Here is a 15,622-nt window from a genome sequence, read left to right as displayed (position 1 = left end):
TTAACTTGCAAATTTAATAAGTAAAAATTAAAAAAAATATTTTTAAAATAAACTTAAGTAAAACTACATTATAAATTTCAAAACTATTAATTTAAACTTAGAAAAATAAAAAAACATTAATATTTTTGTATTTCAAAAAATTAAAATAACTAAATTTTTTTAATCATTTTTTAAAATAGCTAGATGTGTCGTTCCGTTTATCCCGTCCCGTTCCATTCCGGTCCGTTCCGGTCCGTTCCGGTTCCATCCCGGTATATAGTGGAACGGGACGGAACCGTGTATCCGTACCGGTAATTCCGGTCCGGTTCATCCCGGTACCGGTCAACATTCCGGTCAACCCATCCCGTTCCGGTCCGGTACCGGTTCATTCCGGTCCGGTGATTCCGTTCCGGTCCGTTGCCCAGTCTTACTAGAGATATAGATTTTTAAAGTGGCAAGGTCTAGGCAAGCATAACTATTGGTGGCAGCAGAATATCCCATGAACACACAAGGATTGGACTTGGGATCAAGTTTGGTTGACATGTCGGGCTTTAACCATGGATAACAAAGACAACCAAAAACCCTTAGTTTAAGAGGTTTTGGGATAGTATTAAAGAGACACTGATATGGAGATTTAAGACCATGGTGTTGGCAGCCTGTTAATGAGGTAAACTGCAGATTGGAATGCGAGAGACCAAAATTTGAGAGGGACAGAAGCACGGTGAAGAAGAGTTAAGCGGTGTCCACAACGTGGCGATGTTTTCTTTCGGCAGTGCCAACTAGTTGGGGAGTGTATGGAGGACTTATAAGATGTTGTATCCAAAAATTCAAGAGAGTTGATTTAAGGCCAATGTATTCACCTTCCCCATCAGTGAATAACGTTTTAATTCTCAATTGAAATTGGTTTTGAACCATTTGAACATAATTAATGAAAATTTCCTTAACGTCTGATTTGGATTTGAGAGGAAACAACCAAGTATATTTCGTGAAATGGTTAACAAAAATAACATAGAATCTGAAATTATCAAAAGAGATAGTTGGAGAGGGACCCCAAACACAGTGGCGGATCCAGGATTTAGAGTCCGTGGGTGCCAAATAAACTTATCGATTAAATTAATTTTATATTTGATTAAATTATTCGTCTTTTCGATATATATCATAAAGCAATCAATAAAATATAAATAATAAGATATTACAAATCCACACTCCACACTAAAAGCATGAAGTTAACAAATTTAAAATTTTCAATAATATTACTATTTACTAATATTATAAATATTCAACATTCATTTACAATTGTCCTCGACGAGTTTTCATATTCTGAAAACGATCGATAATGACATCATTGCTAACATTTATAAACACATCACGCTCTATGTAACACACTAGACAAACATTTAAATATTGATTACCAATACTATTCCACACTTCATTTTTTATGTGCTTCATTGACGAAAATGCTCTCTCTATAGTTGTTGTAGCAACAGGTAAAATCAAAGTCAACTTTACAAGTAAATAAACAAGTGAATAAGTCTCCGCAAGATTTGCTTCAACCAATGCCTTCGCCAAATCACGAATTCCTTGCAAGTTGGAGAACTTGGGATTACCACTTCGCATATGAATTGAAAGTATCGAGTTGATAGCTCAAATCTCTAATTTTTCCATCATCAAACTCACTTGGATAACACTTTGCTAAAGTCATGATTTTACCTTTATCAAAATTAGAGAAAGAATTGACCGGATTCAAGCTACCCATCCCAAGAAGCAAATCACTACTCACTACATCAAAACGGTCATTAAGTTCTTGAAGTTGCACATCAATGACAACAAAAAAGACTTCAACACGCAAGTGGTGCGCATAACTAACACCCGAAGACTTACGTTTTGACTTTCCGGAAAAATAATACTTATCCAACTTGAGAATCAAGATATCATGCACATCACAAAATGAGGAAACATCATCCAACAAAGATTCCCAACCATTTTCCCTCATATCTTGCAATCTTTTCTTTGTAATATTAAGAAACTCCACGGCATTAACAATAGCTTGATCTTTTTTTTGTAAAATCTTACTCAACTCATTTGACATTGCCAACACTTTCAACATCAAGTGAAGCACAAAAATAAATTTAAATGTTTTAATCTTTGTCAAAAGATACTCCGCTTGATTTCTATCACTTGATGTGGACCCTTCAAGTTCAATCACTTCAAGAACATGAACAATAGATGAGAAAATAACAATAAAGTTACCTAAAGTTTTGAAATGTGATCCCCAACAAGTATCACCTGGTCTTTGAAGCCCACGTTCTTGATGTAATTCTTGGCCTTTTTGAACTTCACCGGATTCAAATAATTGCTCTAACTTTTTGGCTTGGTGATCACGAAGTAAGTCTCTACGCTTGAAAGATCCTCCAACAACATTCAACACATTACTAACATGATCAAAAAAGTCTTCAACATTTAAATGTTTTTTAGCAATAGCCACTAGTGTTAGTTGCAATTGATGAGCAAAACAATGAATGTAATATGCCGATGGACTATCTTTCATAATCAAAGTTTTGGGCCCATTTATCTCTCCTTTCATATTACTTGCCCCATCATAACCTTGTCCATGTATTTTGGATGGACTTAGTGAGTGAACGGAAAGCAAAAAATAAATCGCTTTCTTCAATGAACATGCCAATGTATCACTAACATGGACAAGACCGATAATTCGTTCAACTACTTCACCATTCTTATTAACAAAACGCAAAACAAGAGTCATTTGTTCTTTGTGAGAGATGTCTTTTGACTCATCAACTAATATACCAAAGTAATCTCCATTCAAGTCCCCAATTATTGCTTTCAATGTTTCTTTTGCACAAACATTGACAATATCTTTTTGAATCATAGGACAAGTCAACATATCATTTTGTGGGGCATTTTCCAATATCACTTTTCCAACATCCGGATGTTTGTCCCCGAGCCATCGCAAAAATCCTAGAAAGAAGTCTTGATTAATTGAAGATTCACTTTCATCGTGACCTCGAAAAGGTAATCCATATTGCAAAAGAAGTCTTGACACATCAATTGAGGCTTCCAAACGCATTCGATACTCATTTTTTAACTTTTGAGAATGCTTATCAATAACAACTTGAATTGATTGATGATGATTTGACAAATCTAGCATCTTGTTGAAACATTTGTCATGAATACTATTAACATCACCAACATGTTTACAGAATCTTTCAAGTGCCCTATTCCAACTCCTAAAACCCGTTTTTGTGTAAAACTCACTTGTACTTCCATGGAAAAAATCATCTTTGAATAAATAACAACATAGACAATAGACAGAATCTTTCTCCACGCTATACTCCAACCATTTAGAATATGGACCTTCAAACCAAATTTTACAAAATTGACGCATTCTTTTTCCAATTTCAGTTGGAGGATATGAATCCATTTTTGGTTGACAAGGCCCTTTTTGAATATAATGTTTCCTCACTTCATCCTTTATTTGAGGGTTATAGTGAGCAATTGGTACCCTTTTTCCTGGATCGGCTTCAAGTGAATCTAAATTAAGGTCATCTATAAGACTAGAAGGATTGACATTCGTACTAGAACTTGCTTGAGAATGGTTAAATTTCACAAGAAACTTCTCCATCTCAATTCACAAAACTAGAACACTTTCCTACAAAAATTAAAATTCAATTCAACTCACAATTAATTCAAATTTAATAGTGTAAGGCATAGTTAATTCAAATTAACATGATTCATATCACACAATTTTTAACCAATAATGTCTTACAATGTTCATTAGAAATTTAGAATATCAAAGTAAAATCAAAACTCTTGTCTAATATGAAATCAATCATCACTGATTAAAACTTAAAAGAACTCAAGAAATAGAATTAAAAAAAATCTTACAAAAATAGAATTGCAAACTTACAATCTATAAAAAGTTGTGGATAGATGGAGAAAAGTGAAAACAATAACACCCAAATGAGGCTTAGCCGCTGAACGAAATGCTAAGACGGGCGGGGGACGGCAACGACAAGAAGTGATTTGGATTCGGAATGGGGTAATGAAAATTTTGGAAAGGTTGAAACTTGGAGGAAGAAGGGTTTGGAAATAGTTGAAGAGAAAGAGAACACTTTTAAGTCAAAGGAGTAATGTAATTAATTTAATTTAAGTCAATAACAATTATAAAAAAAATAAAAATAATGTGCAGCTGTTTTCCTTAAAAAAAGGGGCTTGGGGCCTTTTTTTTTTACTTAAAAACGTCAATAACAATTATTAAAAAATAAAAATAATGTGCAACTGTTTTCCTTAAAAAAAGGGGCTTGGGGCCTTTTTTTTTTACTTAAAAACGTCAGCAGCAATTTTTCAAAAAAATAGGTTCAAATGGGATTCGAACCCGCAACCTCAACCTTCTAAAGTTGCCCTCCTACCATGGCACCACAAGCCAATTTTGTTCTATGGGTGGCACGCTTTATATTTATATAAATATTATGTATATATATCTATGTATATATAGAGTTTTCGTCGAAGTTTGGGGGTGGCGTGGCACCCCCAAGGCCCTTCATAGATCCGCCACTGCCCAAACATCCGAGTAAACAACATCAAAAGGTCTAGAACTTGTAATTGAATTCCTACCAAATGGTAGACGATGACTCTTATTGCATAAACAGGAATTACAAAATGTAAAAGACTTGGCATGGTTCACTGGTAGGTTGAAAGAAGAAATAAGTTTTGGTAATACGAGGTTGAGAATGGCCAAGACGAGCATGCCATAGATGCAATGATAGAGTTGTTGATGCAACAAAATGTGCTTGAGGACGAAGTGTGACTGATTTGGTCATGTCCGTAGGCCACTCATAGAGATCACCACTACTCTTGCCTTGAAGAAGACATGCTCCCGTGCTCAAATCCTTCACAACAAAAGAATAAGGAAAAAATTCAATGGAAGTTAGATTTTGCCTACAAAATTGAGCAACTGAAATCAACTTTTTTTTTATAGATGGAGAACAAAGAACATTTTTTAAAAGAAAGTTAGCAACAAGATTAGGAGAAGATAAAGTAGTGTGACCAATATGAGTGATAGGAATTTTTTTACCATCACCAACAATTATTGCATCCATTCCAAAGAACTCAGTTGGAGTCTGAAGAGAGTGAGAGTTGTTTGTAATATGATGCGACGCTCCGGAATCCACAACCCAAGGGCTTGGAGAATTGGAAGCATAAGACTGACGGTTGACAAAATTAGCACATGCTTCAGTAGCACTGTGTGATTTGGACCTACATACCTTTGCAATGTGACCAAACTTATCACAAAGTTGACATTGGACTCGTTGATTGTTGCTTTTGGTGGTATTCTGCTGGGGGAATGAATTGTTATTCGGGGCAGAAAATTGATTACAAGAGTTGTAAGAACCTGATGGAGGAGTGTTCCTACGATTGGAAGAGTTGGGCTGTCTATTATTAGGACCATTATTGGTGGAATGCTGATGAAATTGAGCAGTGATCATGGGTATGTCGACCTTAGGTTTTGAGTGTTTGATGAACATATCTTGTACAAGGAGTTTATCAAAGAGTTCTTCGAATGTGATAGGATTAACACGAGTTCTTATTGCCAGGGGTGGCTCAAACCCATTGGTGGCCTAAGGCCAAAATCAAACTAGAGGCCTTAAAAAAAAATTATAAATGTTTTTATTTTAAATCTATTTTTCTAGTTTTTTGAGATGCAAAGTTGTTAATAATTTTTGTGTAGGCAATCTCTTATAATAATTCTTTTTCAATCGATAATATAGCCAAACCACTTAATCTTTCTTGAGACATTGTCGATCTTAAATAAGATTTTATTATTTTTAATTTTGAAAAACTTCTTTCGGCTAAGGCGACTGTTACAAGAATTGTTAACATTATTCTATAAGCAATGTAAGCATTTGGAAAAGAATCAAGTCTTTTTATTTGATTATCTCAATTAGAGTATTGTCTTCTACTTTTATGATTTCCCTTAACATTTTTAATTCAGAAAATAAGTCTAAACCGTCAATATCGGAGTGAGTATTATGTTTTAAGGAACATTCAAGATTAAGACAATATTTTTTTAAATTATCATCATCTAATGATCTCAATTTTTTCACACTAAATAGAAAACCAAAAATATTTTCATATACTTCAAATTGTTCAAATCTATTTTCTAGTTGACATATTAAAATCTAACAAATATTTTAAACACTATTTACAATATCAAATAAAAAAATATAATAAACATAAGACACAAAACAAAAATAATATTAGAAATTAGAATGATATTACCGAATTCAAAAGTTATGAAGACTTGATTTCCGAAAATGTATCGGCTGCTGCACTATAGTTTTCTCCAAATTTAAAATATAAACTATCAATAGAACAAGTAAATTTTTTAGCTTTGAATAAGAGAGAGCTGTAAGATTAGAAAAGAGAAAGTGAGAAGAAATAGAAGGGAGGAGGATAAAATATATAAAAAAAAAATTAGAAAAAAAAACAAGGTAAAAAAAAAGAGATAACTTGTACATTTAAAAAAAGTACACAACTTTTTATTGGAAAGTTAAAAAGTCATAGTCATATCTATGACTATCACTTCATTTAGCCGTTTACATTTATTGACTTAGCTCTAACAATTTTTTTTAAAAAAAATTTAATCTTTCCTAATTTACTAAAAAATGGGGTCTTTGCATTTATTGTTTTAGTTCTAATATTTTTTTAAAAATTTAATCCTACCTAATTAACTTAAAAATGGGGCCCCTAAAATTGGGGGCCTAAGGCCAAGGACTTTTTGCGAGCCTTACCAACCGCCCCTGCTTATTGCTACAGGTAACTCCTTGTCTTCAGGACCTTAATGACAAGTTCCTCGATGTTAATGGGTGAGCCACTGCAGGCCAAATCATTTGCAATGGACTTGATTTCTCTCATATAATCACGGATTGAACGTGCGTCTCGTTTGACATTCGCCAGAGTATCGCGCAGACTGAAAATTCTTTAGTGCAATTTGCTCGCATAAGTTGTTTAGAGAATATCCCAAGCTTCTTTGACAGTGAAAGCATGGGCAATGAGGGGAGCGATTGTAGCGTTAACGGATGCCATAATGGCATTGCGAACAAGACTGTTTTGTCGCTGCCACAATCTCAAGTTGGGGTTAGGGATTTGGGTATTGTCTTTGTCCATAATGTGCGCAATTGGGATGGGAAGTGAATCATCAACAAAAGTAAGATGATCGTAGCCAAACAATAGAGTGGTAACTTGGGATTTCCAAGTTGGATAATTTGCACTTCCTGTTAGCTTGAAGGATAGTTGAGACGCATGGTTAAAAAAGATCAATTGAGAAGGTTGAACGACACCCCCTTGATTGAGAGTGACTGCTGGAGAGTTAAGAGAAGAGGAAGTAGCAGGCNGCAACAAGATTAGGAGAAGATAAAGTAGTGTGACCAATATGAGTGATAGGAATTCTTTTACCATCACCAACAATTATCGCATCCGTTCCAGAGAACTCAGTTGGAGTCTGAAGAGAGTGAGAGTTGTTTGTAATATGATGCGACGCTCCGGAATCTACAACCCAAGGGCTTGGAGAATTGGAAGCATAAGACTGATGGTTGACAAAATTAGCATATGCTTCAGTAGCATTGTGTGATTTAGACCTACATACCTTTGCAATGTGACCAAACTTATCACAAAGTTGATATTGGACTCGTTGATTGTTGCTTTTGGTGGTATTCTGTTGGGTGAATGAATTGTTATTCGGGGCAGAAAATTGATTACGAGAGTTGTAAGAACCTGATGGAGGAGTGTTCCTACGATTGGAAGAGTTGGGTTGTCTATTATTGGGACCATTATTGGTGGAATGCTGATGAAATTGAGCAGTGATCATGGGTGTGTTGACCTTAGGTTTTGAGTGTTTGATGAACATCTCTTGTGCAATGAGTTTATCAAAGAGTTCTTCGAATGTGATAGGATTATCACAAACTCTTATTGCTACAGATAACTCCTTGTATTCAGGGCCTTAATGACAAGTTCCTCGATGTTAGCGGGTGAACCACTGCAGGCCAAATCAGCAATGGACTTGATTTCTCTCATATAATCACGGATTGAACGTGCGTCTCGTTTGACATTTGCCAGAGTATCGCGCAGACTGAAAATTCTTGAGTGCAATTTGCTCGCATAAGTTGTTTGGAGAATATCTCAAGCTTCTTTGGCAGTGGAAGCATAGGCAATGAGGGGAGCGATTGTAGCATCAAGGGATGCCATAATGGCATTGCGAACAAGACTGTCTTGTCGCTGCCACAATCTCAAGTTGGGGTTAGGGATTTGGGTATTGTCTTTGTCCATAATGTGCGCAGTTGGGATGGGAAGTGAATCATCAACAAAAGTAAGAAGATCGTAGCCAAACAATAGAGTGGTAACTTGGGATTTCCAAGTTGGATAATTTGCACTTTTTGTTAGCTTGAAGGATAGTTGAGACGCATGGTTAAAAGAGATCAATTGAGAAGGTTGAACGACACCCCTTTGATTGAGAGTGACTGTTGGAGAGTTAAGAGAAGAGGAAGTAGCAGGCATTCTGGAGAAAAAGGAGTTGGAATCTGGAAAAAAAAGGAAGACGATCGAATATACTCGTCAGAGTGTTTAGGAGGCTCTTGATACCATATAAGAGTTGTATATGATTATGAAAGCATTAAGTATTATTGATACAATGTGTGGTATTTATACATGAACAAGTTTTGAAGATAAATGAGTCTGTTGAACGTAAGAGACCTAAAGAGANATATAAGAGTTGTATATGATTATGAAAGCATTAAGTATTATTGATACAATGTGTGGTATTTATACATGAACAAGTATAGAAGATAAATGAGTCTGTTGAACGTAAGAGACCTAAAGAGAAGAAAAATAACTACGTATATGACTCAAACATACTAACGTACCAGGACTCTATATCCTTATCCTTATCAAGAATCTGGTGCTACAAGACACATTTCTATAAATAAAAATAACTTTTTTGTCATACATCCAAATTGAGAAAGAAGAAGAGATTGTTTGTTTTGGTGACTCAAGGAGAACTAAAATTCTTGGAAAATAACAAGTTCTTCTAAACTCATATCTGGTAAAATTTTGACATTTAGTGATGTATTACATGTTCCTGATATCCAAATCAATTTGATTTCTGTGGAATTATTAGAAAAAGATGGAATGAGGATCTCTTTGGAAGATAATAAGGTCATATTGACCAAAAATAATAATTTTGTGGGTAAAAGATTTTGTAACTATGACTTATTTGTACTTTATGTGCGATAATTTGAGTAAAAATGTTCCTGCTTATATGATTGAGCTTATTTCTTTACGACATGTTAATATCTCATATGTAAAGAATATGTGATCTTTTAGTTTAGTACATATTTTAGACTCGAATAATTTTGATAAATATTAAATATTTAAAAGTGTGGGGGTTTCTTTCTAAAGTTCTTTTGTCGAACCTAAGAAGAAAAAAATAGGTTCTAAAATTACTCATTGCATGTTTATTGGAAATACTGAACATAATCTTGCATACTTTCTCCGTTTAAAAAAGAATAACCTACTTTTCTTTTTAGTCTGTTTAAAAAATAATGATCTCTTTCCTTTTTAGTAACATTTTAATTTCAGCTTTCCATGTGGCATGTTTAAAACCACAAGATTGAAGGGCAATTTAGTACATTTGACATAACTTTAATTTAGGACCACAAGATTCAAAAATCTTTACTTTCTAAAACTTCGTGCCACGTCAAACCAGGTCACTCTTTATGAAATGGATGTTTTATTTTAAAAAGAGAAAAACGACTGATTTTTAAGAGTCGCCACTTAATTTTTAAAGGAAAATCAAGAAAACTATTTTTTCCAAAAGACTAAAATAGAAATCTAATGAAACTATTAAACGGGGGTTCGGGGTTCATATTAGGATTTCGAGAAGAATTTGAAAGCACTCTAAATGCCCGCTAACACGCGATTATTCGGTAATTAAAATATTTGGCTAACAAAAGGCATGCTTGACTAGTTACGGAATAAACGGATTTTATAACTTAAAATCAATTTGGAAAAGACAAATATACTTAGTTATTTTAAGATAAAGTACTATAAGTTTACTAACTCAAAATGGGTGTCCTTTGGGGAACTGAGTTAAGAACCTTAAAATTAATTAACAAATAAGCATGTATCAACAATAAAAATAGTATAACTTACATATATCCCATAGTGTAAGACCTAAATTACATCTTATTCCTACTATTTTCTATTTTACAAAAATCCCTTAAAATATCAGCCATTCAGATACATAAGTTTCATCCGGATACATTAATTGTTATACATTATAAAACTTATTTGTTGTGTTTAATATGGATATTAACATAAAATTGATTTTCTTTCCCATAAATCACGCAGATCTGATTGATATCAATCCACTCCAATCTGTAACAATTCCACAAAATTCAAAATTTAGATTTTCATTTTCTCCATCAATTCTAAATCGTAAAAGTTCCACAAGAGGAATTGCCCTTCATTAGGAAGTTGGCAATTGTGACAATAGGCCAAGCCTTCACTCATCTAATAAAGGTTTATCATGAGGAAAATCTTCAGTTGGTTACGAATGAGATTTATAGATTTGTCCAGCGCCCTAATTATTGTGGTTTCTTCATCTGATTTGTTGGTACACAAATAATGCTCTGTAATCTAATATCAACCGTTGCATTTACCGTTGTTGTGTGGAAATTCTTCTCGGGAAGGATACCTTGCGAGGATAATCAAGAACTTATGGGTACATCATGAAGAGTGGAGGGATATAGATATATAAGAAGAAACGGTGATTTTCCATATGGTGTTTGTGTCATTAATTCATTAGCTTCTTATCCGACAAAGGAATTATCTTTTGTATTATCTTCTTATCCATCTCCAGCCGTTCAACCACTTCCTCCACCATTCCATCTTCCCTCTCCATCATTGGTATATAGTTTTTTTTTTAATGTATCATTGTTATAGTTTTGTTTTGTCGTTTTGATGTGAATATGTAAGTCATTTACATTAGTGGTAAATGACCCGCATGTATTGTAATTTTGTATCTATAGATTATGATGTGGTCATTATTTTATATTTGGATGTGATTTGTATAAAAATGTATCATCATAATATATTGTGTATGATACATGTAATAAATGGATTAACAATTGAGACGAATCAGATACGTTTTGAATATCAAGTGTGTGTATCACAGATTTGTATAATGTATCAGGTTATTATTGTGTATATTGTACATATAAATAGTGTAACAATTAAGATATGTTAAATACTTGTTTTGATCAAGGCAAATGTGAATGATACATTAGTATATATCAATCTTAGATTTTTGTGAATGGTTGTATCATTGATAATTTTAATGTACCTAGTAAATGTTATAAGACGGTTACAAAATTGTGTCGATATGTGTTAGTTTGTTGTTAGATAGGTGTTGGCTTTGAAAGTTGAAAAGAATGTATTTCATATAATGTATCACTGAATTTTTTAATGTTTGCAGATTGTTCAATGTCGTATGAGTTTCTATGTATCAAGATTATTATGGGTAATATATACATATACATTGCATTCTAAGTTGGATAACACTGAACAAATGTTAAAGAGTGTAGATAAATAGCACACAACTGATTTGTTTTTGTCTATATAGCCTTTTAAATTTTAATAAGATTGATGATACATTGAAAAACTTGATACATGCAAATGATACATTAGGAAGTGTTTATGTATCAAGTATCTTTATATTGAACATGATAAAACTAATTGAAAATTCAACAACATTAGAGTTATGTATCAATACCTTAAATATGAATATGATACATTGCATAAAACAAGGATGAATGGAGAATCATATGTATCACGAAAAAAGGGTAAAAACAAAAAAAATTTGAAAAACACGACAATGGAGAATATGAAAATTACTTAATTCAGTGGTTTAAATTTGATTGACTAGAGAGAGAATTCTTTTGAAATTCAAATTGAGATGAAAGTTGTAACTGATAAGATTGTGGAGTGAAATTAGGAGAGATTAAAGGAGTGAAAAAAGGAATGGAAAATGTGGAGTTAAGGCTAAAATACTTATGTATCCGGATGACTTAAGAATTGAGTGAAAATAAGGGATTTTGAAAATATTTTAAAATGGTAGGGAATAATGGAAATTATGAAAAATAAAGGTGTGTATATAAGTAATTAATGTAATAAGGAGAGGGGGAGATTTGGGCCCAAGTCTGATTTCTGTTCGTCTGGGCCAGTACTTGGACCTAATTTTGATTTGGGCTTCTTAGCCCAACACCTTGTGTCTGTCCTAGGCTAACATAAAAAAAACTTTCTTTTGAGCTTTTGGCCCAATCTTCATCTGTTCTAAAACTAACAAATAATACCAAAATGGATGGGCTTTTGGCCTAATTACAACACAATACAAAACTGAAAATTTAGGTGGGTTTTTGGCCCATTTTAATTGCTTTTATACAATGTATACAACTGATGTATACCACTGTATATTCTATGTATACTGTTGTATACAACATGTATGCAACCCTTTATTTCGCTCCGAAGACTTGTAATATAATTTTCCAGCCTTGTGCATAGCGTCCATTTGCTGGTTGACTCGAAACAACTCAACGAAATGCAAGAGATGAGCCAAAGTGGACTTGAATTGACATCACATGTATCAAAAGAAAAGAGAGGGAATTAATACTTGCTCATGTTGTAGGACAAAAATAAATAAATAAATTCAACTGGGTAAGGTACGCATAGTAGCTGAAGTGGTCACAAGTTTCTTAAATAGTGAATAAAGGATATTATTTTATCCTTTTAAAGCTTGTCAACCAAATTGACTTTCCATTCATCAATCACATAGAATTTTTTTTTTCTGGTGTCATTCTTCCATTCATGAAAGACAAGGCTATGAATATAGCAACTCAAACTTAAAAAAGAAGAAGAGAATAATTCGAAACTTATCGGAAGCAACAATTAGAAACTAGGAAACTTCAATTATCATCATTATTTTTACAGGAAAGCTTTTAATTGAGACAAGAATATGAACAAATTGGAGTAAAAAAAAACCCAGATATGACCTCAATACAAATCAAGCAAGATAGAGATTTTAATAACTAAATTCATTAAGCAATGCACATTAACATAAATCAAGAGAGGAAACAATCTTGAATAGTAACAACAACATGGAAACTGTCCTTATTAATAATGAACGACACTTAACCACATATTAAACAAACTCAAACTAAAACAAGGTCTAGTAAGTAATAAAGTAAACAACAATGTGGCTTAACATGTGATCTAGAAGATCTCACTTGTACGCTACCGGAAATTAATTTAGCATAATCTCATTCTTTTATCATAGTAGACTAGTACAAAGACTATATAACATATAATCAAACCACTAGCAATTGACCTTATACAAAAGAAAAATCAGCACGTTACACACATGAAAGATCAACGCCAATAAATTCATGCTCCAAGTAATCTTAAAGACAAAACTTAAACGTTAACAAAACTAAGATGTTAGGCAAAAAAAATGGTGTAGACTCGATCAAAACGGGTCATGTAGGCAGTAAAGTTAGTTGAGATTCTGCCTTTACGTGGATAACAACATTAACAACAACAAATCAGGATAGATCGAAACTCAAAGACAGAAAAATACAAGCAAAGCGAACAAGTTCAGTAACATACTCATGAAAAGCATCATAACACGATGAGATTAAACATTAATAGCAACCAACAGACCCAAAAGATTGACACCTTAATCACCCAAAGAGACTTCATTAAAGACTACCTATGATTATCTCCCGTAAATCAGAAGAAAACTACATTGAAGAAGAAATAATAAGACGAGGATATTACCTTTTCTGATGCAGCGACGAGGACGACAACGAGCGAGAAACTGACTTCTAACACCAAAGCATTACTTCGCGCAATTCGACCAGGCTTTCACAACCCACAACGAACGGAAAAAAGAAAAAAAAATATGTCTAAAGCATATAGGATTTCTCTGTGTAACTTGAAACAAACCAAATTCGCAATACAAACACTGATATATATATATATATATATATATATATATATATATATATATATTTATCGCTGAATACAAATTACAACATAAAATACACACCACAAAGTAATAACATACTAATTACATATATATTAACATAGAAGAAAGTAACTAGAAGGGGATGAGATACTAGAACAAAGAAAGGGATGAGAGATAATTGACCGCCAAAGTTTCGACATAATTTGCATAACCGTTCTTTCTAATTGCTAGACCTTTTAACAATAGCTAATTGGGCCTGGATCCCAAATAAAAGTCTCCAATAGCCCATAGGCCCTTACAGAGTCAGCTTGGTTCACAACAATACTCCCGCCCTCAAAAAGAACCCTGTCCTCAAGGTTCAAGTAGAGCCACCTTGACATTACAATAGTAAATATGTCCAGTCTTGAAGGTGAGTCGAGATCTACTACTTTAATGTTAGAGTAAAATCAAGAGTTGCTAACCTTAAGTACTGATAAATCAACTTTAGTGCCCTTTGCAGATTCTAAATTACCAAGATGAATAACATAAGCCATACCTCCTGTAATTACATCAGTGGTCAGGCTTTCATGTTCCACCGATTGCTCTTCAATGCTTCTAAGGTCACAAAAAAAAATCAAAACAGTGCTTAAGTATTGTAGTAGTGTTAGTCTTACAAACACCACACTGTCCACTAACCAAGATAAAATGGCTTTTGTCCTTAATAATCACTTTCCTGTTAGTTAATGCAACAGTAAAAAATGAAATTACTATCATCGATTCAACCGCAGTTAGCCACTTTGTGTTGACATATGCATACATATCTCTTAAAATTTTAAACTAAACAAATGTCCGATAAGTAGTGGCATAAGAACCGCACCATCGTCGTCTTGGATCCCACACTTGCGTCATATGGTTAGCATATGTAATGAATAAAACGTGCTACTATCTCAGCAAAAGTAATGTCTCTACATTCACTGTATAACCTGTTAGAGCCATATCCTTGGAGGTCATTTCATCCGAAGGCAGTTCACTTATTGAAATACCACTTTCATTCTTTATAAAAAAAATTATCCAGATATAAATCCTCAATACTCTTAGGCTCCAAGAAAAATTCAACAAGATACATGTCTTCAAAAAACTCAAAACCAATTTCTTATTTACTAGAGCTACAATCCAGAGAAGTTGTTGTAACATACCTCTCTGATATATCTATTTGAGGATGCCTATAGAACAACTGGACTTTGCTGCCATCAGGACCTAGAACATCTTCATCGAGAATTTCAAAAGGAGCATCTAATGTCACAGTAAATACCTTGGGGCAGTTGCTATTTAACATTTCATCAAACATCTTGTGCTCATCAATTTTGGTCGGGTATTCTGATAGGTCATCATAGTTTTGAGGCAGGGGTGAATTGGTTACTTGTGCAAGACATGTCGAATGTATATCTAACTCACTTAAATCAGATGAAACAACCTTAAAACGACTTGGGTAGTTAGTCCCAGAGGGTACCTGCAAGAGATTGGCTAAGCGATCTTCTGGTGATTTGAGATGTAGTTTACGAAAGC

At 33.6% G+C, this 15,622-nt stretch overlaps 2 protein-coding genes across 2 annotated transcripts in view; both read right to left on the bottom strand.

Moving 5' to 3' along the window:
- The window catches only part of LOC125859164 (uncharacterized), a 7,739-nt gene extending 4,117 nt beyond the window's left edge, over positions 1-3,622 (bottom strand). Inside the window, exon 1 of the mRNA XM_049538872.1 lies at positions 1,690-3,622. Coding sequence (XP_049394829.1) covers positions 1,690-3,622 — 1,933 coding nt within the window. The remainder of the gene's footprint in view (positions 1-1,689) is intronic.
- The window catches only part of LOC125871115 (uncharacterized), a 367,917-nt gene extending 358,440 nt beyond the window's left edge, over positions 1-9,477 (bottom strand). The window contains exon 1 of the mRNA XM_049551718.1: positions 9,472-9,477. The gene's annotated coding sequence lies outside the window, so the exon portion shown is untranslated. The remainder of the gene's footprint in view (positions 1-9,471) is intronic.
- Between the last annotated feature and the right edge of the window lie 6,145 nt (positions 9,478-15,622).

This window comes from Solanum stenotomum, chromosome 1, assembly GCF_019186545.1.
Source record: "Solanum stenotomum isolate F172 chromosome 1, ASM1918654v1, whole genome shotgun sequence".
NCBI classification, from domain to species: Eukaryota; Viridiplantae; Streptophyta; class Magnoliopsida; order Solanales; family Solanaceae; genus Solanum; species Solanum stenotomum.
Note: the sequence above shows the minus strand (reverse complement) of the source record. Positions and strands in the feature narration are given on the sequence as shown.